The sequence below is a fragment of the Passer montanus genome, unplaced genomic scaffold (genome assembly GCF_014805655.1).
Source record: "Passer montanus isolate IOZ18808 unplaced genomic scaffold, ASM1480565v1 scaffold2, whole genome shotgun sequence".
NCBI lineage: Eukaryota > Metazoa > Chordata > Aves > Passeriformes > Passeridae > Passer > Passer montanus.
Window position 1 is genome coordinate 3,190,040 of NW_024366591.1, and position 24,659 is coordinate 3,214,698.

Here is a 24,659-nt window from a genome sequence, read left to right on the forward strand (position 1 = left end):
CACTTCTTCTCCCACAGCAATGGTTTGTAAAACCTGCTAAATTACACTTCTGCACTACGGTCAGATTTGGAACAACCCTTTTAATCTCTGTCTATTAAATCACATTCCTTGCACAGAACTGACTGTCCAGCAGAACCAGTTTTCCCACTCCACTCACTAGGAAGAGCACACAGAATTCCATGTTAGCTACCTCCTAATTTTTCAGATTGAAAGGGTCAGCTGACAATAGTTTCCCATCCAAATGAAAGAATCTATTAAGAATACTAGAAGTTAAATTCTAAATGGTACAAAACCTATAAAGCAAGCAGCTGAAGAGTATACACACCTCACTGAGTTATTCAAGTTTCCACTTTTGTTTACACTGTTTTTACTGCCTAAAAATGTTCTTTTAGTTTGATTTCTCTGTAAAACCTGACAACTGCACCATAAAGCACTACACTGTTGTCAGCAGCTTTTAAGCAACCTAGCAGACCTTTCACTGTAACACACTAGTACTTGCCAGCAAAAGATCTGACAATTAATCCCATGTATCACCAGAAAAAAAAAGGTAGTTGGAGTACTCTCTGAAGGCAGGTGTTCTAGAAACTCTCATTGCTGGTCTGAAATAATTTGCTCACCACAAACTTGCAGGGTATTCCTTAGGGTTTATCTCTGACCTTTAAAAACAGTCAGGAGAAGAGATATGGGGCACCATGGAGCTCACATGATGCCTCAGCTAAGACAGGCTGCCTGACAACTCAAGTGGCAGAGATTAAGCTGTGCACAGATAATGAAAACTGTTCCCCTTTCAGTCAGCAGAAACCACCTGCCATTATGTCCCCATCTTTTCTGTGTGTGCCCTCCCTTCTTCCTTTCTGTATTTGGAATAAAAGCTGATTCAACATTCATGTTAGCAAAAGTGAGACATTGCTTTTCCTCTCCAGTTACATACATTGAGCAGTACCTACAAGCTTTATTCTTATCTTATTTATCCCTCTTACAGCAGCACAAACCATTCCAATTGCAAGGAATGTCATGACCTTCCCAACTCCCTCTAACTGTATGCTACAAACACATTAGCACAGGGCACTTGTCCATTTCATTTCCATTTCCCCTTTAAAATGAGTACTGAAAAGCCATTTGGAAAAGTATTTCTGATTTTGATCAGTAAATTGTTCTTTGGACACTTGAAATGGAATTAGAACCATGAGCTGAATGACAGCATTCAGTGGCTAGCTAAAACAAAACATTTTATTGAGTTTTAACAAACTAAAGTGACTTACAGTTCATCCCATTTAATCAAGTAGAAGAAGTTCTTGTATGTGCCAACCTTCTTGGACTGAACAGGTTTGAAGAGATCTTTTCCATTATGAGTCAGAGAACAAATCAAGTAGTATTTTTCATAGCTGGGTAAAGAAAAAAGTTAAACATAAAAAACCTCATAAAAGTATTTAAAAAAAAAAAAATATATATATGGAGGAATTTTACAATAAGTAATTAACTTACTTTGACACCCAACCAGAAGAAATGCCATGAGCAGCAAATATTGTGAACTGGAGATGTTCTGTGGCAGTCCAAGCTTCCTTGGTACTCTTACTCTCTTCTGGAGAAATTGCTGCTGAACTGCTACAGGAATTTGTGTGGAGCTGCAGAAGGGCCTCAACTGCTCTTGTTAACTGGTCCATACTCACTTTCAGAGGGTGTTCAGGCTGCAGTGAACCTAAATGAGAATTGATTTTGGATGCATTTCTTCCTAAATTAGCCACCTCAAAACAGTTTTCAAATAAAAACTGAAGAACTTTACTCACCAGAGGGGCTCTTGCTATTGTCATCACCACATTTTAAGGATACCTACACAATAAAGTCAGAGGAAATTTCAATACTGAAAATACATATTAGTTTTCCATGGCTATTAAGTATCATATACAGAAATTATGAACTATCTGAATTAGGCTCATATTTAAGTTTATGTAACATCTTCTCACTCAAAGTTCCTCAAGAGTAAACTAACAGCATCACAATTTCCATATGATGCAGCAACTATTCACCAAATTCAAAAGCTCATGTTTTGTTAAGTCAACTGCTTTGACATTCTTTATATGAAGTCCAGAAAGACACAGTACATTGGAATATTGCCCAAGATAATCTAACTTCTCTAGGCAGAGATAAAACTTGCTCAGGGCCGTTATGGATGAAAGCAGAGGTCATCAGACCAGTAATTTAAATCTGAACAGGTTTAAACAGCTTTTTTTGTTTTGTTTGTGGCATTTGGTAAGGCACATTTTGCTGGCAGAGTTATAAATTTACTGAATTAAAAAATATTAAACAACTGAGAAAATGAACAGTTAGGACTATTACTTTGTACTGTCTTTGTCTGCTTCTTGGACTGCTAAAATGGAAGTCTCAACATGATGCAACATCACAACATGTCTAGTCTCAACAAAGACACTGTTTCACTGTTGAAACCAAGAGGTGACAAACAAATCATGGGAATTCACTCCCATCTAATCAGGAAGGGTTTCATGCCCAATGCAAGTCCTGATAAAACAAAAATTTTTAATGAAAACTAAGCTTGTGCTTTCAAAACAAACCCCAGTGAATTCCTAACTTCTTCCAAAGTTTGCCACAAGTGCTGCAGAAGATGAAAGCTCTCCTTACACTTCAAGTGTACTAATTGAACATCTTCAACTTAAAAGTCTGAATATCAAAAGATTTCACATTCTTACAAAAACACGGTCACTTTGTCCAACTACAATTACTTTGAAAAAAAATAAAACAGTATCTTACAAAAGATTACAATTCAACAAGTCCTCAATACTTATAGCATTTTTGTTTCTGAAAGCAGTCCTACATGTCTTCATACACCTTACTTTGTTAGCCAATGTTCACCATAAAATAATCACAGGGTTTTATTCATAAAATCCCACCTTTTTCAAATTCTACTGGAGCAATGTTATTTTTGGGAGCTATTTGTACACTGTAATCTAATTATTTCTACAGCTTTCTCCTACCAAAAGCAAACATTGAAAAAATATTTATACACTGTATTTCACTATGTTGTCTTAATGTCTTCTGCACTTCCCTGTAAGAATTTCAGTTCTTGTGACAACTATATTTATCTGTCTTCTGCTCAGGATTACAAATACACCACTGGACTGATGAAGCCAAAAGCAAACAGAGCATCACGTGAGTTGCCACTTTGGTAAAGCAGCAGGACAACAGAAATAGCATTGCAAGATTATTTAGCTTTTTTATTTGCACACTTCTCCACTTAACGACTGTTTTTGACAACATGACTTGAGGCTGTCCTGCTCAACTAAACCATTCATTACAAGGCAATTACACCATGAAATTCTGGGCTGTTTGAGAGATTTTGGGTTTGTCTTTATGCTCAGGAATGCCAGAGCATAAACAGTTAAGAGTTTTAAGATGCTATTTTTTAAGATGTCACAAACACTACTGGGAAAATACATGATGTCAATTCCTCCTTTAAAGCATAACTGCATTAATTTTAGACAGCATGAGCTCCTGTCAGTTCCCCTCAGTCAGATTTAGTGGCATCTGCTGTGACACAAGTTTCTAGTTGCACAACCAGAAAACAGTACTTTAAAATCAGTTTTTAAACAGTCATTATTTAGAAAAGGAAAATATTCCCAAAGCAAGCGATTAATGCAATAACAGCAGAGAGATGTCAAAACAAACGGAAAATGGCAAGTAAAATAAATAAACAAATAAAACCCAACAAAAAAATCCCAACAGAGTCCTGACAGAACTGTTGCTGGTATTTCCAGTTACTAAAGACTGTGAAATAAAATTTATCAGTTAAAAGATGCAATTTATAGAGTGAAAGTTTACCTCAGCATTTTTAATCCTTGGGAGATTAACAGCCCTCCTGAGCTTCTTCACTGATTCCGTTATTGCAGGAGTCTCTACACAATCCAATGTAGAACAGATTTTTCTGACAGTCTTAATTACATGATCTACTGCTTTATGCTGGTTCTAATAAGGAATGTATGAGAGAACACATTGATCTGATCACAATTGTGAAACCCAGTATTGCTTTAATGTTTTTTAATGAATTGCCAAGAAAATGTCACTATGAGATGCACATCTTCATTACATTAAACTGTGGTGTAATGATTGGAATAAAGAAAAACCTCAGTATTGAGAACTTCCTTATGAATGCCATATACACAGTAATACAGATCCTAGAATGGGGTGCCAGGAAACATTAGGAGGCTCCCAACCATTTTTCTATTAAACTTTTGGCAAACAATTATTTCTAATGAGATACTAAGCTCCATTTCCCTCATGGCCTAAAAAGAAAGTGCAGTTCAAAGAAGAATATTCAATTAGTGTGAGGAAGCAATGCTAAAGAAGCAGTATTCCAATTTCAGCCCACAGGTTTACATTACACTGACACTTCTACTACTTACACTACAGTACTGCTTCCATGATGGAACCAATCTTAATTTACTTTTGTAGGCTACTTAAGACAAAGTTGAGCTGCTCCCAACATTCTCTTCCTTCTACTCTTCCAACAGAAGAAAAGCCACTCAAGTGAAATCTGAATTATCCTAGGTTTCCTGGGGTTTGTTTTTTAAAGTAAGGAAAGTCTTCACCCAATTTTAAAGAACACATGTAGAATATTAAAATATTTGCTTCAAAATAATAGTTTACTTTTTAAAGGTTTAATGTATAGGTTTCTATCACAATAACTTCTGAGCGCTTACACCTAAACAAGAGGAATAATTATTGCAATATTCTCTCACTAAGATGTAAATTGATTCCCAACCAGCACTCTTCCAGACATATACTCATGGCCTTCCTGCAAATGGATAGCAAAGAAGCCATTTGAATCAGAAAGTTTTTAAATTGAGAGTTACCTGGCAACAATTAACTGTTCTAGTAAGAAAATAACCACAGAAGTCAGAAGACGCTGTAAATATTTAAGCCATTCTTCCAAAGCTAACAAATTGAAGGTAACAGCTTCTTCGTGACATGGAAAGAGAAATTTCTACTGCTATTTTCCTCACAGGCTCTCAAATCTCAATAAAAAGACAATTGATAACTTTCAAAGTGTTCAACAATGTGAAATCAAAGCCCACGTAGAAATTATTTATTCTTCACTTGGATTAGCCATCTTCAGCTACTGAGTATGTAAAGGAGTTCACTTCATGAAGTAAAAAATTCAAATGCAGAACTGCTGCTATTTGGATCTAATCATCACCACCTACCAACTACATCTCCCAACCTTAAAAAGCTCAATTTCCTACAAGCGCAACAAAGGGCAGAACACAAATCTGAATTGAGATGTTTTGCATTCCTCATCTCAGCCTGTGAAATCACAGCTAAACAAAGAAGCTGAAGCAGCTGCAAGAGCAAAGCAACAAAAGCAGCACCATGGTAGGGAGCAGTAACAGCTCACTCTTCTACAAAAGTTTGTGTTCAAAACCACCCTTGAGAAGGTGGTGAATCACCACCAAGGGAATTAAATAATATTAAGGGAGTATGGAAATAGCAGACAGCAGCTTGTTCAGACCTGCATTCCTGGAGAGGCAAACAAACATAGTGGAAATAAAAAGTATTGCAATTAAGTAATTAATTTCAAGACTGGTTAAGAAACACAGTTATCTAATGTTTAAGCATTTAAGATTTCAAGTTACATTACTATCAGCAGTTAAAAGCAGCTTCTCCTTTGAGAAATGAGCAAAGCAGGTTATATCCATGAGCTTTTGCAGACGGGCTATTACTCTAAACTATTCAACATGCAAGCTGCTTTAGGCTACCTGTCATACACTGAAACAGACAATTTCTTTTGACAGGGTACTTTAAATTCATTGAATAATGCAGAATAAGACATTATTATGCTTTGTGTAGAACTTACATGTATGTTCCAAACATGCTTCAGTTCTAACTCCATTGTACACAACTGTTCCTGCTCTCTATTATGCAGATTTTTATCTGTTAGTAAATACATCCTTCATGGCTGGCAACTACAGACATAGTCAGAATTCAGACCTCTTCCCTATTCTCCTGAATTAATCTCTTCCAGCATGTTTGGGGCAGAGCTTATTTTGCACCCCAGGACTTGGAAGATACATTTCTACTTGTGATGATCACATAATAACTGAGGTTTGCAATAAAAGCCAGGAAGAACAGAACAGAAATCTAAATACCATTAATGTAATTTCACATTTGTCAGCTTGCTCAGATTCTCAGTTTCTCCAAGAAAACCTGCAAGTCTTTTTGCCAGCTACCTCACCAGTGACTTTGGTCATGCTACTTTTGGTTCAGCAATAAACCTTACCTCATTCTTAAGGGCTATGTTAACTTGCTTGTGATACACCTCAAGAAGCTCTTCAATGGAAGACCTGCAAGACATAAAAGCTCTTGAACACAAGTACAAGAACAGAACAGAACACCACCTTGGTCAGGAATTCAGCAGTGATCAGCACTTGGTTATTAAAATAACCACAAAACATTACCTTATGATAGGTTCTCTGAACGGCTTTTCTACTTTGTAGAGGTGTTTGGTGAGATGTACAGGTGTCCTGTCATCATCTTCCTGCAATAAAATATGAGGTACTAAGTCCAGTTCTCACCTTTCTATAATGTTTTAGAAAATTAATTACTAACACCTGGGGTGTTGAATGGGAAACATGTAAGGTGATGTCTTCAAAGGGGAAAAAAAATAACTACTTAATAGCCTCTGAAATGTGGGGGACATGGGGACAGAGGGAAGAAACAGCCATCAAGTGGCCAGCTATGAAGATACCAGACACTCCTTCCTTCCTCTTTGATGGTCTGATACATATTTAATTAAACTCTTCTCAAAAACTGTTCCCAACTTTTATTTAACTCTGAAATATGTTCCTTCTTTTTCAAGCCTCAAGTTTAGTCCCACTGCTAGCATACCTTTTCCAGGTATAAAATACTTGGCTCTAGTAAGAGGCATTACCCATATTTATGCAATTTGCCTTCAAAATTCAGTAATGTACTTCACTTCCTGGCAGGATAAGAGGATAGCATTTCCCACAGCAGGCAGGCATGCTAATTTGCTGATGACACAAGGAGGTCACAGCCAGCCCTCCCCTGCAGACCAGGAGCACTCACTGTCCGGGCCAGGTCGCTGCACATCCCGCTGTGGGTCAGCAGCTGCAGGTTGATGTCTGTGTCCCACTTCCTGCAGCTCTGGATGTACTCGTGGCTTCCTATGCAGTGCTTGCTGAGAAACAAAAGCAAGCACAGTCACAACCAAAGCAGTGTTTGTCCAAAAATCAGACTAAATAGTCCAGGCAACCTGTTGCCATGAAGTAAGGAAATGGTGAATCAACCTCCACACCATCCTTGGTCTGATTTTTACTTCTGCATAGGTTTTATACACTATTGCAGACACCTGTACTTGTGCTAAAGCTCTTAACCACAGTGGTTAACACTGAAACCAAATATTACAACCCAGAATGGGACTTTTTAAACATTTGGTTTTGGAAAAAAATTACAACAAAAAAACCAAACCAAAAATCAAACCAAGAAACAAACAAAACCCTGCAAACCCCAACGCCCCCAGTTTATTAGAGAACAGTTTATTGTTTTTTTCAGTTTCTGAGATTTAAAGAGTGGTCAAAAGAAATGCTCTAGAAACATGCATCTGCATTAGAACAGGATTGATGACAACCTACTTTGCTGTATCCCAGAACAACTCCAAAAACTTCTGATCTTGGTGCAAAGAGTGACTCCCTTACATTTTTAAGGTTTCTTTCACCCATTTAATCACTAGAGATACACTTTCCAGTAACTGTGTCACAAGAAAGCATGCAATTAAGTACAAATGAAAAAGAGTTTGCTTACTTCTGTAGAACCTCTTCTTGGCCACAGACTTTCAGGATGTAGCTGCCAATGTCCACTTCATTCAAGTCATCATGCACCCAGCAAAGTGCCTGCATTATTATAAGCTCAACAGGGGAACTCACTGTTTAAAGAAATTATATCTAAAAGTTAAATGCAAATCTATAGCAAGTGATATTAACTACTGTTCACTCACAAATTGTAGCTATTTAATGAAATAGATTTTTATACTTGTGGAGAAGACTTTTACGCTTCTATTATCACCTAAATTTCATCGTTTGAGATCTTCACTTTTCCTCTCACAAAGAAAGGTATCTCATGAAACTTGACTGCCATTATAAAAAGCCCCCCAAAAAATCTTTAAAAATTAGGATACAGTGTAGTCACTTAACCAGAAGTACAAACACAGTCTGCAGGACTGAGGATAGACTTGTTTTTCCATTTTTTTTATTTTATTATAAATTTGCCCTATTTAGCAAGGTCTTCAAATACGTAAGTGATCCCAGAGGCACTTTCAGTTTAAAAAACTGAGGAGGTGGAGATTGAACTCCTCTATTTGTTTGGCTTTTGAGGAACTGAGTATCAGCTGCAGCTGAGGCAAATCCTACTGAAAGTCCTTTTCCCATTTTTCCTTTCCACTAGTCCAGGGAAGTTTCTACTTAGTACAGAGCAGATCACAGTAAGCACCACCAAGCCTTTGCAAAATGCAGCTCTTAGCTACCAGTACTTTTGCATCAGGCTCCAAATGCTTTTTGGAAAATAGCCTCTCTTCCATCCAGTAACTACAGAGCAAAAAAAATAATCCCAGTCAAACCCAAAATCCATTCCCCCACAGCCACCAGCTGTCACCAACTAAAAATACAGAGAAGTCTGAATGAAACAAATGCTTAAATACAAAATGCCCTCTAGCCCTCCCTACCTAGTTTCTGATGATCTCCTTCAAGTCATTTGTAAATAATACCAAAGTGCCTCAAAATTCTGTAAAAAACCTATTGCATAAAAGAAATTTTATATTTTGTCAGTACCTTCATAGTGGGGTTTTCTTCCCACTCCAGGGACCTTCCTGATTTTTTTTTTTTTTTAAATTTTTTAAAGAAAGAAATATTACTACTATGGTAGATACACAGAGGAAATGCTACAATATTTTCCACAAGATAACACATATGCTTCACCTCATTAACAAATGATTAATTATTACAAGCACAGAAGTATACAAGCACATATAAAGTATTACAGTGTGAAATTCAAGAACAAGGAATGATGGGAAGTATGAATTCAGGAACACTTTAAGTCAATAAGACAGTTTAACTTATTATTGGGTGAAATGGCTGTACTACCTTCAGCAGAGAATAAAGTTGGGAGTTGATAAAGAAAAAAGATGCAGTGATATTTCCTGCAGGGATAGTTTCTGTGCTGTAGCCACAGGCTGCACTGCCAAAGTTCTGCCAGCTCTGTGTAAACTGCAAAGATGTTGCCACCTTTTCCCTGGTCTACATCTTATTCAAAGACATTAATTTCTTGTTGACACACAATGTTTGCTCAGACAGAGCAAACTTCCATGCAAAGTCTAATAAATGAATGCAAAATTAATCCAAATAAGCTCTAAAGTTCATCCATTTCCCTCCTGAGTCCTTTCTAAAAACAGCTGTCAGAGCACTGAGAGGCTGCAGCTCCTTCTGAGCAACACTGAAAGCCTTACAAGGTATGTAACAATTTGCCCAAGAAGAGAAGGAATTGAAGGTAGAGATTAGCTTTAAATACCCTCATTACTAGTCACATACCTGCCCTTCACCAGCTATGGAAGACAAGTAGTTTAACTGTGATTAGTTTCAGCAAAATGGGAGTAGAAAGTGCAAAGAAGAAAGTATGTCAGGTTAGAACACAAAACACATTCCAAGCTACTCACAAAAAATACTAGAAATAAAGGGCTGAAGCCCTAACATTTTAGTTACCCTACCAAAGCCTTCTGTAGGAAAGGATTAGCAAAGTGTAGTCTTAAGGATTAAGTGCAGAAACCCTTCTAGGCTGTATTTACAATCCACCTCATTTCTTAACAAAAGATTATTAAGTCACCACAGAATAAATGTAAGGTCCAGTGAATTAATACAGAATGAAAACCCTGATGCACTGAGAGCTTGCTTTTCCAATAGAGCAGCAAGTTCATGGGAGCAACAGAAAAACTCCAGATCTTTTGAGAACAACCAGCTTTGAAGCATCTACACTGTTAGAAGCTGAGATCCAAATGATAACCCTCACAAGCGGCAGAAGTATAGAGGCAAAAAAGTTTATTACCAGTTATTTTATCAGCCAGAACTGCCAAAAGTTGACAGCATGCAGTTACAAAGAAAACCACTGTGCAGTCAAGACTGCACAGAGCATATGAATTTATATAATACAACCAGGCAAACCTCAAAGGTCCACCCCAAACCAATATTCCTGGTTACCCACAAAACTGGGACAGCCAGTTGTGGCACATCCAACAGTATTATTTTAGTGTTTGTGTTCATAATCATGTATTGAAGGGAAGTAATAGATAGTTTTAGTGTTTATTCCTATCCTCCAGCAGCTGTTTGCCTGAATTTTTAGATAGCCTACAAAAATTTGTTTTAAAATATGTTAGAGTGTTGAAATGAAAAATTAAACTTTAAAAATCTCAGTCCTGGTGCCATTATCTCCTCAATACCTATGAAGTAAAAAGACTTGAAAAACTGTTTTATTCTATCCAGCTATGGACAGAGGAGGTTTGCTGGACTTTCCTTTTTTACAGTCAATATTTCAGTTTGTCAACATCTAAATATTTTCTGATGGAGGCACTGATCCAGAACTAGTCCTTTCCTCAGTTACCTCTTCCACATTTCCCACCAACAAGTCCTTCCCCTGAGACCCAGGGATTACAAAAACTGACAGGCATTGTCCTGGGCTGAGTGTACAGTCTTTCACAAGCAAACCCCAACTCAAGAAGCAGGAACATACCATCACATGTGAAAGTTACTGGTTGCTGGAATTCTTCGATTTCTATTGAAACCTTGATACTGGCACTCTCCCCACTTATATTTCTCTGCAGCATGATTGGACTCAGCACAAAACCTGGGTTTGTTTGCTGGTCAGTATAAGGAAACTTGGTCCTCAATCTGGAAGAAGAGAAGGTTTATGAAACATTGCAATGGAGAAGTCCAAGACTAAAGCAAAATAACACGGTAATAACCACAAGGCAGAACAGTAAAGACTACCTTTGGCTCTCCACCTAAATTGCATGTGCAAAGCACTATTTAATTTTTCTACTCTCAACAGGGCATTCCCCACAATAATTGTACAACCAGTAGTTAGACAGGAAAAAAATCTTAAGTGTATAATTAGGAAGGTTTTCCACATAGCTTAAAATATTTAATAGGACAATTCTTACAGGATATATCCAACTTCTGCAGAAGTTAATCTCTAAAATAGTTCTTAAAAAGGTAATCCACAGTATTTTCTAACAATTAGTTTAGGAAAAAAAAAAAGAGCAACAAGCCCCTTCACATGTTTCAATTTTAGAACTCTAATCTCAACTTAGATACCATGCAGAAGGTAGCTATTCTAAGCTATGGAAGTTGAGGAAGAGGCCTTAATTGAGGTAAAGGCTTTTATTTAGGACACGAGCAGTATCGAATATTTACCTACAAGTGAATAAACCATACTTGGAAAGCTGCTTGTAATCTTCTGCTATTTAACATGGATTAACTTAACCTTAACCTTCTGTCAATATTAAAGCAATATTATAGGAATGAAGAACAGAACTACTCTATAAGGATCATTTATTTCATCATCTTGATTCTGGACAATAGCAAGATCCTCCAGCAAGAGTCATCCAGTTGAAAGTCAATCAGTATTTTAAATACTAGATCTTAAAAAAAGATTAGACAATTAGATTTAACCAATTAGATTTAACCAGAAAATGTTGCTTTGTCCTAATCATCATCAGTAAGTTTCACATATATATGAATTTTCCTTGTTTTTGTGGAGTTTCCTTTTCATTTCACAAACACTCCTGCTTTAAAAAAAAATAGATTCTATCATTGAGATTCAAAGATCTCTATTTTCTCCACTATTTCTTGAATTTTCATCTCAAAAGGAAAAAAGGCAATAGTAGTTTGTCTTCTCTAAGAAGAACACAAACAAACTCTCATTAAATTGTGGCAGTAAGAAAAAAAATCCCACACGATCTTTAAGAAACTCCACTTGATCTTCAGGGATCAAAGCAGAGACAAGTTTAAAGGCAAGTTTTATGTTACAGAATTCCAGTTGTGGAAGTAACAAAAATAAAAACATTTAAAGGTTGGAAACCCACTGAGTGATAGGATTTTGTGAGGTATATCAGCTAACAAGAAAAAAAAAAAAAGACTTCAAATTCTTTCAACAGAAATTGTAATAATAAAACAAGATAAAGAAAAATCCTTTGAGGATAAAAAGGTATTATAAAAACAAGGAAAAGTGAAAGTCACAGGACAAAAATAAGATACAGAACATATGATAATATAATCATCTTAGTACTGAAGATCTTAACAATTCTGTTGCATTCTTGAAAAAAATAAACAAACCAGGACAAAACCAGGAAAAACTGAGATAAGAAAAGGAAAAAGGATACATACTGAAATCTATCCCATCAAGAAAAAAAAAAGGACTGTTCCTGTCAAGCTAACTGCAAATGAATCATTTAGCTTTTTTGTTTTCTCTTCTGAAACTTAATTCATATTCAGCCATTTCTTACTTTGTAACTGCTTCAGAAAAAGCTGACAGTTCTTGATTCTGCCCTTCAATTGCTTGGAGAAGCACGTTTCCTGTCAGCGTGCCAGTGGTCCCATTGTCTTTCTGCAACTCAAAGATAATACAGGATTTAAATAGCTGCACACATATTCCTAAAGCCAGCAAAGCCACATGCAGATGACAGCTTTTCATGAGTCTGAGGCTTACTATTAGTTTTATGTCTATTTCTACATGGAGAAAACCATGCATCACTACTAACTTGAAAAGTATAGATTCATTGGAGCAGTGACTCCTTGACAGGACGTCATTTATTTGCCAGCACCTTTGTCAGTTACTATTAAATTACAAGCAGTTCCTGAGCTCTCAGCAGTGACCTGTTGTACTCAGATTTGGCTAAATTCAGCTGAACCACAGATGGAAGAAAAACATATTTTTCCTCCAGTTCTGCAATTCAAATTCAGTGTAGTTCCAGAAAGAACCACTACATATCACTGGTGCCCATGATTATCTCTTCCTACAAAGCAGCAAAATACAAGTTGAACACTGGAAGGAAATAGCATTCAGAACATGAACCTTACAACTAACCCCATGGAATCAATTTACCACCATTTTAATCCCTTATGCCAAATGCTCCCATCACCACCCAAAACCATAAACCGCAATCTTTAAAGTATCCAATTCAAAAAGCAACTGCTCAAAGAGAGCTGCAGTTTCAAACAGCAAAATCTAATAAATTTAAAAAACCAAAACAAACACAGAACTGCTGCAGGTTTTAAATCCATATCTGTTTTCTGATCCAATTCACAATACATCCATACAAAAGCTGGAGTGAGCAAAAAGCAGAGAAAAGTTGGAATAACCAGTGGAACTCAGCTGTCCATAGTATAACAGCCACCACTAGTCCGAAGGATCTGAGAAGCTCCTGCCACATCCTCCCTGGAATAAGTTACATGACCAGTTACATCTTTCACCCAAAGATTTCACAATGCTTATAGAAAACTTCAATCCATCCACAAGGCCAGGAAGAAAGCAGACTGCATTACAGTTTTCCTGAAAATCACCACAATTTATTCATGTTTGAAGTAGTGATTAACTACTTAACAAGTATGTGGGTTATTTATTATTAGCCCAAGTAGTCAGCTCATTTCATTAGAGTGTATCAGACAATATAGTTAAATTAGACTCTCAGAAAAGGGGTCAAATCTGAGAGAGCTGTCAGGTCTTTTCCTTTAAGCACTTTTTTCCCTTCAAATTAACTTCTTTAAGCAGTACCGCATAAACTTGGAAGAGATACAACCTATAATTGCCACTTGAATTGCGCTTAAACCTAATTATTTCAGCTAAAATATTGGTTGCATGAACACTGATCAGTCAAAAGGACAGATTCTGTGTAATTGGGGATTAGCCATACCACAGGAGACAATTAGAACAGGAAGCTGCAAAGCCACAAAAATTGAAATGAGCTGCAGGAGCACGCTTAATACCTTAAATTTAAATAGGTTCTTCTATTGTAACATCTCAGACAAGTTCTATCACATAAAAACACTGGGCAACCTCACAAGACCTGCTAACCTGTGCAACTGTGTCTAGTAAACACATTCTCTAAGCAATTGCACAACAGCACCACCAAAAATCACAAGGAGAGAGGCAGGGAACCCACCCAGGGAAAGGCCAACACCTCTGATGAAGGGTAATCACCTGCTGGCTGGCACTCAACACCAAACTCAGCCACTGCAAATCAAGAAGCTGCCTCTACAAATGTTAAATTCTATTTAAAAACTCTTTAAGGAATACTACAAATAGGATAAAAGCACTAAACAAGGGGCCTACTCAAATAAAGTCACACCAGTGATGAAACACCACTTTATGCCACTATGTGACATTTTTGAATTCCTTACAGAAAAAATTGCAGGTTATTCTACTATTAAATTCAAAGTTCAGGGAACTAACAAGGCATGTCAACACATGCAAGCTTAGCCAGAGTAAATAATAAATTCTAATCTAATGAGCAAAGAAAAAAACAGAATTGGTTACCCATGGTTGACCTCAGGGCCACACTTGGCTAAGGAGAGAAACCTCCTGTTATTACAAATATGTAATGATAGAAAAGACCTCCTGGTGGAAAATGAAGAACATAAAACACCTCCTTATTTTTAGCTGAACTTCAATATTAATTTTTGATCACTTTTGGGAAAATAATTTCAAGAGAACAAGCTCTGAAAAACAAAGAATTCTATTTAAGCCCACTAGACTCAGATGGGTTTTGAGCAACAAGCAGAATTTTAGTTTCTTTAGTTTGGGTCAATTTAGGAGGTGCAAAAGCTATCAATCAAACAGGAAATAACTTGAAAGAAAGGACTTCAGGCCAAATGAGATAAATAGTTCATGTCAGCACAGGCTGCAAAAATAGAAGTGGCCTGTAAATACAATTAATCTGAACAATGACAAACAAACCCAAACCCCAATAAACTAATAAAAGTCAAGTTAAATAAAATTCCATAAGTATACAAAGTCACAAGACTTTGCAGCTCTGTGGAAAGCAAGAGAAAACAACACATAAAAGAGGACAAAATGATGCTTTTTGCCTCTGCTTTCAAAAATGAGTGACAAACACTGTAGTATTTAAGGAGGAATACTAAATGTATAGTTACTTCAAATATGAGTATACACATACAATAGCCAATATACAAATAGATACTTCACCAAAACAAAGCAATCTATTGTTCAGAGATTAAACAGATAGACAGTCATAAGTTTTGCCAGAATCAAAATATATTTTTGATTGAATCAAAATACTGATATTTTTCCTGAAGGGCCAGCTAGACTGAGTTTTTCAGGAAGGGTTTGGGGGAAATGATCCTGACTTGTTAAGATGTAAGACTTAAAAAAATACTTTGAAGAACATATAAATGCAGGGTAAATGGGGTAAAATACAAGAGAACTGTCAAAAATAGAGGCTACATAACTCAGCTTTCTATTATACTGAGTAGGAAATTATTTAAACTAGAAAATAAAGTAGAAGCACAGGACAGGCAAAAGAGAGACTATCCAGGTTGGATTTCAAGAATATCCAATTGAGAGATTAATCTTTAAACCTATTTATTTTCTTTAATAACTCAGGAGAAACAACCCTGCTAACTCACAGCCTTGTACCATCACCTACCTTCATAACAGGCTAGAACTGGAGTGTGATGCCAAAACAATTCTGGATGAGCACAAGTGGAAAGCAAATCTCAAACCTTCAATTGGGCATTCACTGCAGAAGTCTGCTACAAATTAAGAACTTGTTTGAAAAAGACGGTGACTTAATAAAAATTAATAGACTACAGAATTGATGTTGTGGTGCTATCACAAATAAAGCAAATGCAATAAAAGAGTACCAAGCAGGATGGCCCTGCCTGTAATGAGGGTTTATTGCTGATGTACAAGGCACATGGTACCCTGTGCTCTCTCACACAGAGAGCTAAAATTCTCATAAGTCATCTTCAAAAAAATAAAAAAGCAAAGAGAAGCTATCACAAAGAGCTTGCAGTGAAAGCTGACAGAAAGTCACCATCTCTTGTAACATGTTGAGGTAAATATCAAAATGATTCTTTCATCTTAAGTACCTGCTGTTCCACCCTGAAAGAAGAACATTTGCTAGGAGCTAGTTACAAATGTGTTCTGCTGAAAATCAGATGACTGATGAGGAGGAGCTGGAACAGCCTTTAAATCAAAAGTGGCAGGAAGAAAAGACCACACGTGAAGGCAGAGCTTGAACTTCACTTATGAACCAGTAGTCAGTCCATGACATGCAAATAGCAGGAGGCTGGACCTTATCAACAGGAAAAACCCTTTGAAATCCTACATTCTGGAAAAAAACCTGGAATGTATAAAGCCAGATTTCATTCAGCAACAGTCAAGCATTACTTCCTACAGACACCACCTGAGAAGCACTGATCCAATGAAGCCCAGTTATTTATTAGTCAGGAGTTAATTACAGCCAACCAACCAGCACTCAAAAACTGACAAACACATCACCAGGTGACACAGCAAACTGAGAAACAATCTGCTGCAGAGCCCAAATTTACATGCCTCTCCAAATACTAGGAAATAACAGAGCTGATGTATCACAGCTCAACAGCAAGTGCAGAAAAAAAAAGTTAAGTCAGACCCAAGATCTGTACACATGGCACAAAACCAGAGATAAATGGATTTTTTGGGTTTCAGGGTGGTTTATATTCCTTCTCCACTGGCTTTTTGTTTAATTTGTGCCAGAATACTGACACCTAATCCAGAAAAAACAGGAAATCCTTCAAATGAGGGGCCAAAAATTTCACTTCAATGGAAATTCAGACAGCCTTTTAGGCCACAGTCTACTAAATATTCCAATTTCTGAGAAAAAAAAAAAACACCTCCTCCAGTTTGGGGGTGGGGAGGAAGATATAAGGAATTATTTGGAAAATATCCTTGAGTGATAACAGTTGGTTTTTACGGCATATCCCTAGCCTACTAAAAACACCTAGAAAAACAACACCTAAGATTTTAAACATCTGTAAACCAAAGTCTCCAAAGTAAACAAATAGTTTAATTCCCATTCTCTTACCAGTTCCTACAAATAAATTTTTTTTGGACATTACCACACTTGCCAGGATGCTGGCTTTTCCACTGAAAACTTCTCCACTTCTCTTTTAGTCTTTGTACACCTCCAAAAAAACCCCAAAACCCGGAAGTATTCATATCCGCTTTCTAGTGATCTAATATTTTAAAACATAATGTAGGTTGGTTTTTTTTGTGGTGGAATTACCACAAAAAGAATCAAAAGTATAGGAAAAGTTAAATAACCTACAGTTCTTTTACTGGACTTGGGAGAAAATAGGATGCCCTAATGGGGCATAATTAAGCAGATGAGACTGTGACAGTATTGATCACCTGCTGCACAGTTTGCTTTTGACACAAACTGCATGTGCTCCATGTCCAAAGATAGGAGTGCCATAACTAAAGCCCCTTTTGAGAGTTTGGTCTTGAATCTTTCATTAAAGTGATCATAGAGAAAAATAAAACATTTTTTTGCCCTGCCTGATAAAAATAACATCACACAAAGATGGTTCTAGAGCAGAAGTACAGCGTTTCTGACCCAACAGCCACTCCACCACCCAAAGTTCTGTCTAACCTTTTACACAGAAGGAAAGCTTTCTACCCACAAAAGAGAATTACTGTGGTCTTTAAAGGGCAAGATAAAACTTTCAGTGCTTAGCTTGCCACCTTTTTATTTCACAGTATTGTGTGAATTGCTCATAAAATTGAAATGTTTATCAATATTATTTAGACAGTTAATTGCGCTGAGTATTATTTCTATTTCTTATTGGAGTGTTGAGTTGAAAAACAGCAATTTCCCCAGTAAATATGGAAGGATTACACAAGGGCAGAGGTATTTTGAGAGACAACTCAGTAGTAATGTTCAATTTTCTGAATAGCACTAATACATGTGCCATAACATCACATTATTTGGTCACTGCTCAAGCCAAATAATACACATAAAATAAATAACAGATCTTAAAGTGTCTTTAAATACTGTCATTAATCTTTACTGTTATACTGCAATTTCAAGATACTGATTTACATACCTGTGATGTTTGGCCCTGTGACTTTGCAAGCTGAGTTGTTTTCATGTTTAAGGACTGACTCCTTGTCACTGTGGCTCCAGAAGATTTCCCATTAACCTTCCTTTCCAGATGACAAGTTAGTAACAGCTTTTCTTCCAACAGAACAGCATCCCACGGATCTTCAGCAGTCATACTTGAAGGCCTCTCTCCATCACCCTCTGCCTTGTTTAGAGTCTCCACAGTGTCCACTTTTGGTTTACTCAGAGGATCTAGATCCAGCCAGTCAAATTTACTGACATCCCCGCAGCTCTCCGAGGCCGGCAGGTTGGACACTGCAGACTTTATGGAAGTCCTTTCTAGGTCCGTGCTCGACTTCCCGTTCCTCAGGAACTCTGAAGTGCTTGCAATTTTGTCAAATACTTTTGCCATTTCTGGTGTGAGGACTGGAGGGTATAAAGGTAGGCCTCCATGTGGATGGAAAGGTGTGGTAGCTGCCAGGGGGTAGGAAATGTATTGTGACTGCCTAGGAAGACCAAGATAAATAGGATCTCTAGGGGGATAGGACGACATACTTGGATGGAATCCATTCTGAAATACACCAGTCTGTTTTGTGTAAGACGCTGAGGTGTAAATAGGAGGTAAAGTGCATGTCACAGGTGCTGGTATTCCAGGTGTCCACTGTCTCCTCTGACCCGTGGGCCCAAGATAAAATTGTGAAGACACAGATGGGCTCAAAATAGGACTTGCTGGTAACGTAGGTATTTTACTAGATTCAAAATTGTCATCCAGCAGCAGTTTCTCTAGTTCAGCATGAGTAAGCTTCTCTATGTCAATGGTACTTAGTTTATCTTCCATCCTCTTGGCATCAGACTCTGGAAACACCATGAGATCATGGTCCTGCTTGTTATGAGTCTGTGCTTTTTGTCTGGGGCTGCTTAAAGAATGAAAGGTTTGTTTATTACCAGCTACACCTCTTTCTTTCTGCATCTTGGCTAATGCCTCAGCTTCCATCTGCAGTGCCTCCTCTTTGTCCACATCTTTTGACCTTGAGGCTGACAGAGAAGGTGAGGAGCGCTGTTTGAATCCATTGCTGCTGGATATCTGGGCCATGCCGCAAGAGCAGATGTCCATGTAAAGCAGCAGCACTTCCCTTGCACTGGTTGCCTACCCTTGGCTTCAGAGCAGATTCAGCAGACCTGAAAAGGAAATGAAACATTAGAAACACATACAACAAATCATACATGGACAACTACTGAGTCACACACCACCAGCTGACAGAGCTGCACATGTCCTTCAGAAAGCCAGGATGTAAAATTTTGAAGAGGCCAATTTTTATTTGGGGGGAAGGAGTATCAAACTTAAAAAGAAGCCACATGAATAAATTCACGGTTATTGAATTATGCAAGACCCATTTATTTTTCTTACTCTGCCCACTGGTGCTACTAAGCCCTTGGTTGCCTTTTGCACCACTGCAGCCAAGACACAAAAAGGCACCTTCAGGTACGTAGCGGTTTTCAGACTGAGCAATTACACAGGTGCAATCTTGGGGGCAGAAGTCTTCTAAAGACTATACAAATATAGCATTGATAAAGCACATTATCAAGAGGACTTCCACCTTACTTCACTAGATTACAAAACCAGACCTTTCAAACTGCTGTACCATGATTGCAATGGTCATAATGACACTGAAGGACCTCTCTTCCTTTGGAAAATATTGTACTTTGCCCTCTTAACAAGAAAAATAACGCTTATGAAATGATATTTCTTGGACAAGCAAAATAAGCTATTTAAGTACAGCTGCTCATTGACTAATCTCTTTAACAGCCCTTTACAGGAAATGTCATTCACTACAAGGTAAGGAAAAAAACTCCAAAAGGTCACTTTTGCTTAAGGCCACCACCAAGAAAATGATATTTTATATTTCTCCAACTCCAGTCTTGCGTTTAGGACTATGCTACAACTTCCCATATTCACCACAATCTCTATGCAGACTCTTTATTAAAATAATCTTGCAAGAGATTACCACAAGAACTGTGTTATTTTTCAGCATTACTTCTACTTTATTCTGCAGCTTTTTGCACACAGCTGGGTCAGAGCTGAGCCCAGCAGATAAGATGTCTTCCAGCAACAGCCAGCATGCACACCAGCAGCAAGATAAAAATCAGGAATAATGAGTTTCTGCTAGGAGGCTTACATAATCAGCAGTCCTCATTAAAACACAGTTTCACTGAACTAGATGAGCCTCATAGATGGAAATCATTCTGAGTTTAAGTCATGCAACAATCTACAAATTAAGAACTCTCTCCAGCAAATAAGGCAGATAACTCAAAATTCTTTATGTTCTCTTTCAATTCACACCCATTACAAGGGTTTGGATTTTAGATAGGGTTTCCCCCCCTCTCCTTGAATCAAACCAGCGAGATGTGCTTCAAACAAAGTGACTGTATTTCTCTGGACTCCCCACACAGACAGCAAGACTCCTAGCAGATTTATAACAGATTCTTTAAATTCTTTAAGTCTGGCCAAGCTTTTGTTTTATCTACTTCATTTCAATGGCTTATAGTGTGAAGGACAGACATCTTTATAAGAGGTTCTATACATTTCTGCTCAGTCTGAAGACAAATCCAAGTGAAACCCTTCACACAGCAAAATTAAATCAGAAATTATGTTAGTTACCAAGACAAGAGGGTGTCTTCAGAAAGACTGAAATAGTGACAGACGAACAGAATTATAAAATCCCACAATTCAAGTCCTGGGACAAAGTCTTAAGGAGGAGCTTTGGAAGTTACAGGTATCAATCAGTCCACAGCATAATGATGTAAACATTCAACACAGACAAAGTCTATAGAAAAAAATTGACACCAGAACCTCTTCTGTACAGTATATGACGCTGCAGAGTTTGACACCCATTAAAGCCATAAATATTGCCATTAGGAAGAAGTCTCGTTCTGTCTGCTGCCTATCTCCAGAGCTCAGCATAAAACACAATCAGTAAATAAATTTTAAAACCCCAAAGCTATTTTGCTGGGTTTCTTTATATACAATGTAGGTCTCTGGTCCCATTAATGGCACAAATGTGGCCTTTAATTATTTACTACACTCCTGTTAACAGGACAATCACACTAAAACTTCTCCTGAAGATGTACTGAGTATTTTGCAGATGGTCTAAGCCTACCAGCCACAGATAATATCCTAATGAGTAGTCTCATACTTGACACCACCTTCTCAGACTGTCTAGAAAGCTAAGCTGGCTTTAATCTCCTCATTAACTTAAAGCTGGTTTAAACTGCTATGTCAGATTTTTAGATGCAAGAACACCCTAACTTACAAAGTCCTCTCAAGAATTCCTATTTGGCTCTTCCAAGAAGCAGCAGCCTGAGGTAAGTGCAGTTTTCAGTTTTCCGAGTCTTGCTGTTGCCTAAGGATTCTAAAGAGCAGCTGGGCTTTTTCCTGAACTTTATTTAAAAAAATAAAATAGAATCATACTTCCCAAGACCATTCAGAATTGCTTGAGCTCCAACTTACAAGATTATCAATCCATTCAGGTGCTACTTGATAATTACAAGCGATTTTTTCTTTAGCAGATGAAAAAAGAAGTATTTTTTTGAAGTAAATACTTCAAAGTATTTATATAAAAACAACAGCCAGCTCTTAAAAGAAAAAAAAAGCCTTATTTGTCTGCTGAAATCGACGGCCTTGATCTCCATACCAGTCTCCTGTTCACAAGGAGAGTCACTGCTCCACGAAGTCACAACTGCAGATAAAGACAAATTCCTCAGCTCTCAGAACCGTGGTGCACAGCTACCACAGCACCTTCATCCACAACATCTAGAGAAGCCCAGTCATGCAGCAACTGCTTGTTTATCTCACAATTTCACATTACAGTGCTGTGTTTTGGTCAGTTTATGACAGTACACTTGCACTGGCAAATCCAGTGACTTCCAGCGCTCAAGATAGAAGTTTATTGTTAGTGGTTATCAGAAAAATTGAATTTCAGCCTTATTCTTTGTAAGACAGCCTCAACAGCACACATACACATAATATGACTGCTGTATTTAAGTCCTGTCCTTGAGAAACTTCTAAAGTCAGCGTATAAATTTCTGTCAAATTTTATAACTAGACTGCAGGGTTTTTTTAAACAGTTTGACATTAAAAAAAAACTGATACAAAAAATCTTATGAAACTCTAACAGTTTTGGCAAAAATTTATCCTGCATGCCAATTCTAAGCAGTAAATTCACATAACACATCAGAGGAAAAGCTCCCTAGGCATAAGCATGATTAAAAGACTGATACACCTCCTTTTAAATTCTAACCATGCAGCATTAGTTAACTTTTTCCATAAGTTTAGCTTCACTTTGAACCTCTCACTTTGCAGCCATCTAAGTTCAAAGGCAGAGAGTGAGCAGAATTTAAACTTCTCCAACATTTACAAAGAGAAGGGCAAATTCCATTAGGATCATCTATCAGCAGGGAACTCCTCAGACACTCAGAAAAATAAGTTTCAATTCAAATCCTGGAATCCTGAACCATTACTGACCAAGCTATAGAACTCACCAGCAGTTTGCAACAACTGGAGGTCATTGAAGACCCAGAAGTGATCTTTACAGAGCTAGGACTGCTCTCATCTGAACTGCTGCACACTATTTTAAGTAACAGCAATAATCAGTTTTCAGCTGTCAATCTGTTCACCTTCAAGAGCGCTCCTCTTGCCAAGCACTCTAAGAACGTGAGAAACATTTCATTTATTTTTAAAGGAAAGCCTGAAGCAATTGAGGAGATTATAACAGAAATTCAGAAGTGATAAAACAATCCCCTACACCACTTACTTGACCCTTAATTTTGAAATTAAACAGACACATTTCCACTGCTGTAGCAGAACCTCACCTGCTTCCTTTAAAAGTGGGTCTAAAACCTCAAGCACACCATTTATCTACAGTCCTGACCAAGGGTAATGTCTCTTGCAGTCAGATTTCACTAACTTGGAGCAGTATTTCCTTTTTCAACCAGCTGTGATCCAACAGGAGTCTGCAGACCTCTTTGGCTCTGGTCTAGCAGAGTTTCTGCAAGAGCAACACTTCCTTGGTAACAATTTTATATAAATGTGTTTAGAGCCTAAAGTTCATTTGATCGCTCAAGTACTTGTGCACTGTTATATAATTTTGAGTATTCAACATCACTCACTCTTTCAGATGAGTAAAATACTCTAAAAAAAAAAAAAGGCAAGAAAACTTATTAATAATCAAGAACCAAGAAACTGCAAGATGCCTGACCATCTCCTTAGATCAAAGCCTCTGCATGGAATGGAAATGAATTGTATTTCATTTAGACAGGCTTAAGTTTAAAAAAAAATTTTAAAAAAGTTATGCACTAGCCTGGCAAATAAATAAAATGGAAGCAGGAAGATATTTCTTTCCAATAAGGATTTTACAGTTTTCTGGTAAGAAGCTTCAGAGAACCAATACAGGCCATTGCATCCCTACCAGGACAAAGACTCCCAAAATTTAAATTAGTTTCCTATCTTAATAAGCAAGGGATGACTTCATCACACATAAATCGTTTTACCTTAAGCAGAGGTAATCTCACCATCTGCTCATGTACATGTCACCATTCTTCTCTATTCCAGATGAGTTGCACAGCTTTCTTTTCAAAAAGCCCCAAGGCTTGTAATACCCTATTTATAATTTGTTCTACGCAAGCACAGAACATATTATGTGGTAATTTCTTCACAAGAAGTACTTTATAGCTATCAGAAATCAGTGCACATGAATTCCCTGGAGTCCAAGCACTAAATACAGAAGCAATGATAACAAGTCAGGCCATTTCCTGCATTCCTTATAAAGCAAGGCTCTGGCATACAGTAGCCAGTGCTTCCTCAAAACAAGTGCAATTTTCAAAGTAACTTTGAGGTTATTTTGCCATTAAAGAAAACAAAAATAAAAATACTTGAAGCATGTGCCTCACATTGGATCATAGCTAACTTAGGAATTAACAAATCTTGCCTGCATACCAGAGACGGTAGCAGTTTTATGGGAAACCAGGGAAAACTTAGCAAAATATGACAGCAGTAATACACTGTGGAAAATATTAATCATCTGCAAAGGAATTCATAGCCAGACATTTGCCACAGCAGGAAAACTCCTCAGCAAAAAAAGAAAGAAAAAGTCACAAGAACTTTGATGTTCAGAAGCCCTCTCTGCCAGATGCATTCAGATTGCTACAAACTGAGGAAAAAAAACTGAGCATGACATGACTTCTTGAAGTAAGGCTGTTATTCTTTTTAAATAATGTTTGGTTTAAACTGGAGGTTTTCTCAATAACAAACAGTTCTGAAAGGTCAGTGTTAAAGCTATACAGTTCTATCACACTATCTTTCCACTTAAAACTTAGTAGCTTCTCCCATCCAGTTATTTTATTAAAATTAGCAAGTGCCTCCTTACAAATGAGATTAACACAGTTAACAAGAAAATTGAATCCATTTTGTTTCAGCTCGTATCTACAAAAC

At 37.4% G+C, this 24,659-nt stretch overlaps 1 protein-coding gene across 4 annotated transcripts in view; it reads right to left on the reverse strand.

The window, feature by feature from the left end:
* The window catches only part of PIK3C2A (phosphatidylinositol-4-phosphate 3-kinase catalytic subunit type 2 alpha), a 51,714-nt gene that overhangs the window by 19,796 nt on the left and 7,259 nt on the right, over positions 1 to 24,659 (reverse strand). For 2 of the 4 annotated variants that reach the window (XM_039707048.1, XM_039707047.1), the window contains exons 2-12: positions 18,177 to 19,351; positions 12,575 to 12,681; positions 10,801 to 10,958; positions 7,831 to 7,951; positions 7,096 to 7,207; positions 6,468 to 6,547; positions 6,290 to 6,353; positions 3,835 to 3,978; positions 1,788 to 1,830; positions 1,486 to 1,699; positions 1,263 to 1,385 (exon numbers count right to left, since the gene is read on the reverse strand). In XM_039707048.1, coding sequence (XP_039562982.1) covers positions 1,263 to 1,385; positions 1,486 to 1,699; positions 1,788 to 1,830; positions 3,835 to 3,978; positions 6,290 to 6,353; positions 6,468 to 6,547; positions 7,096 to 7,207; positions 7,831 to 7,951; positions 10,801 to 10,958; positions 12,575 to 12,681; positions 18,177 to 19,286 — 2,276 coding nt within the window. In that variant the 5' untranslated portion in view covers positions 19,287 to 19,351. The remainder of the gene's footprint in view (positions 1 to 1,262; positions 1,386 to 1,485; positions 1,700 to 1,787; positions 1,831 to 3,834; positions 3,979 to 6,289; positions 6,354 to 6,467; positions 6,548 to 7,095; positions 7,208 to 7,830; positions 7,952 to 10,800; positions 10,959 to 12,574; positions 12,682 to 18,176; positions 19,352 to 24,659) is intronic. The other 2 variants (XM_039707049.1, XM_039707051.1) reach the window with 2 other exon arrangements.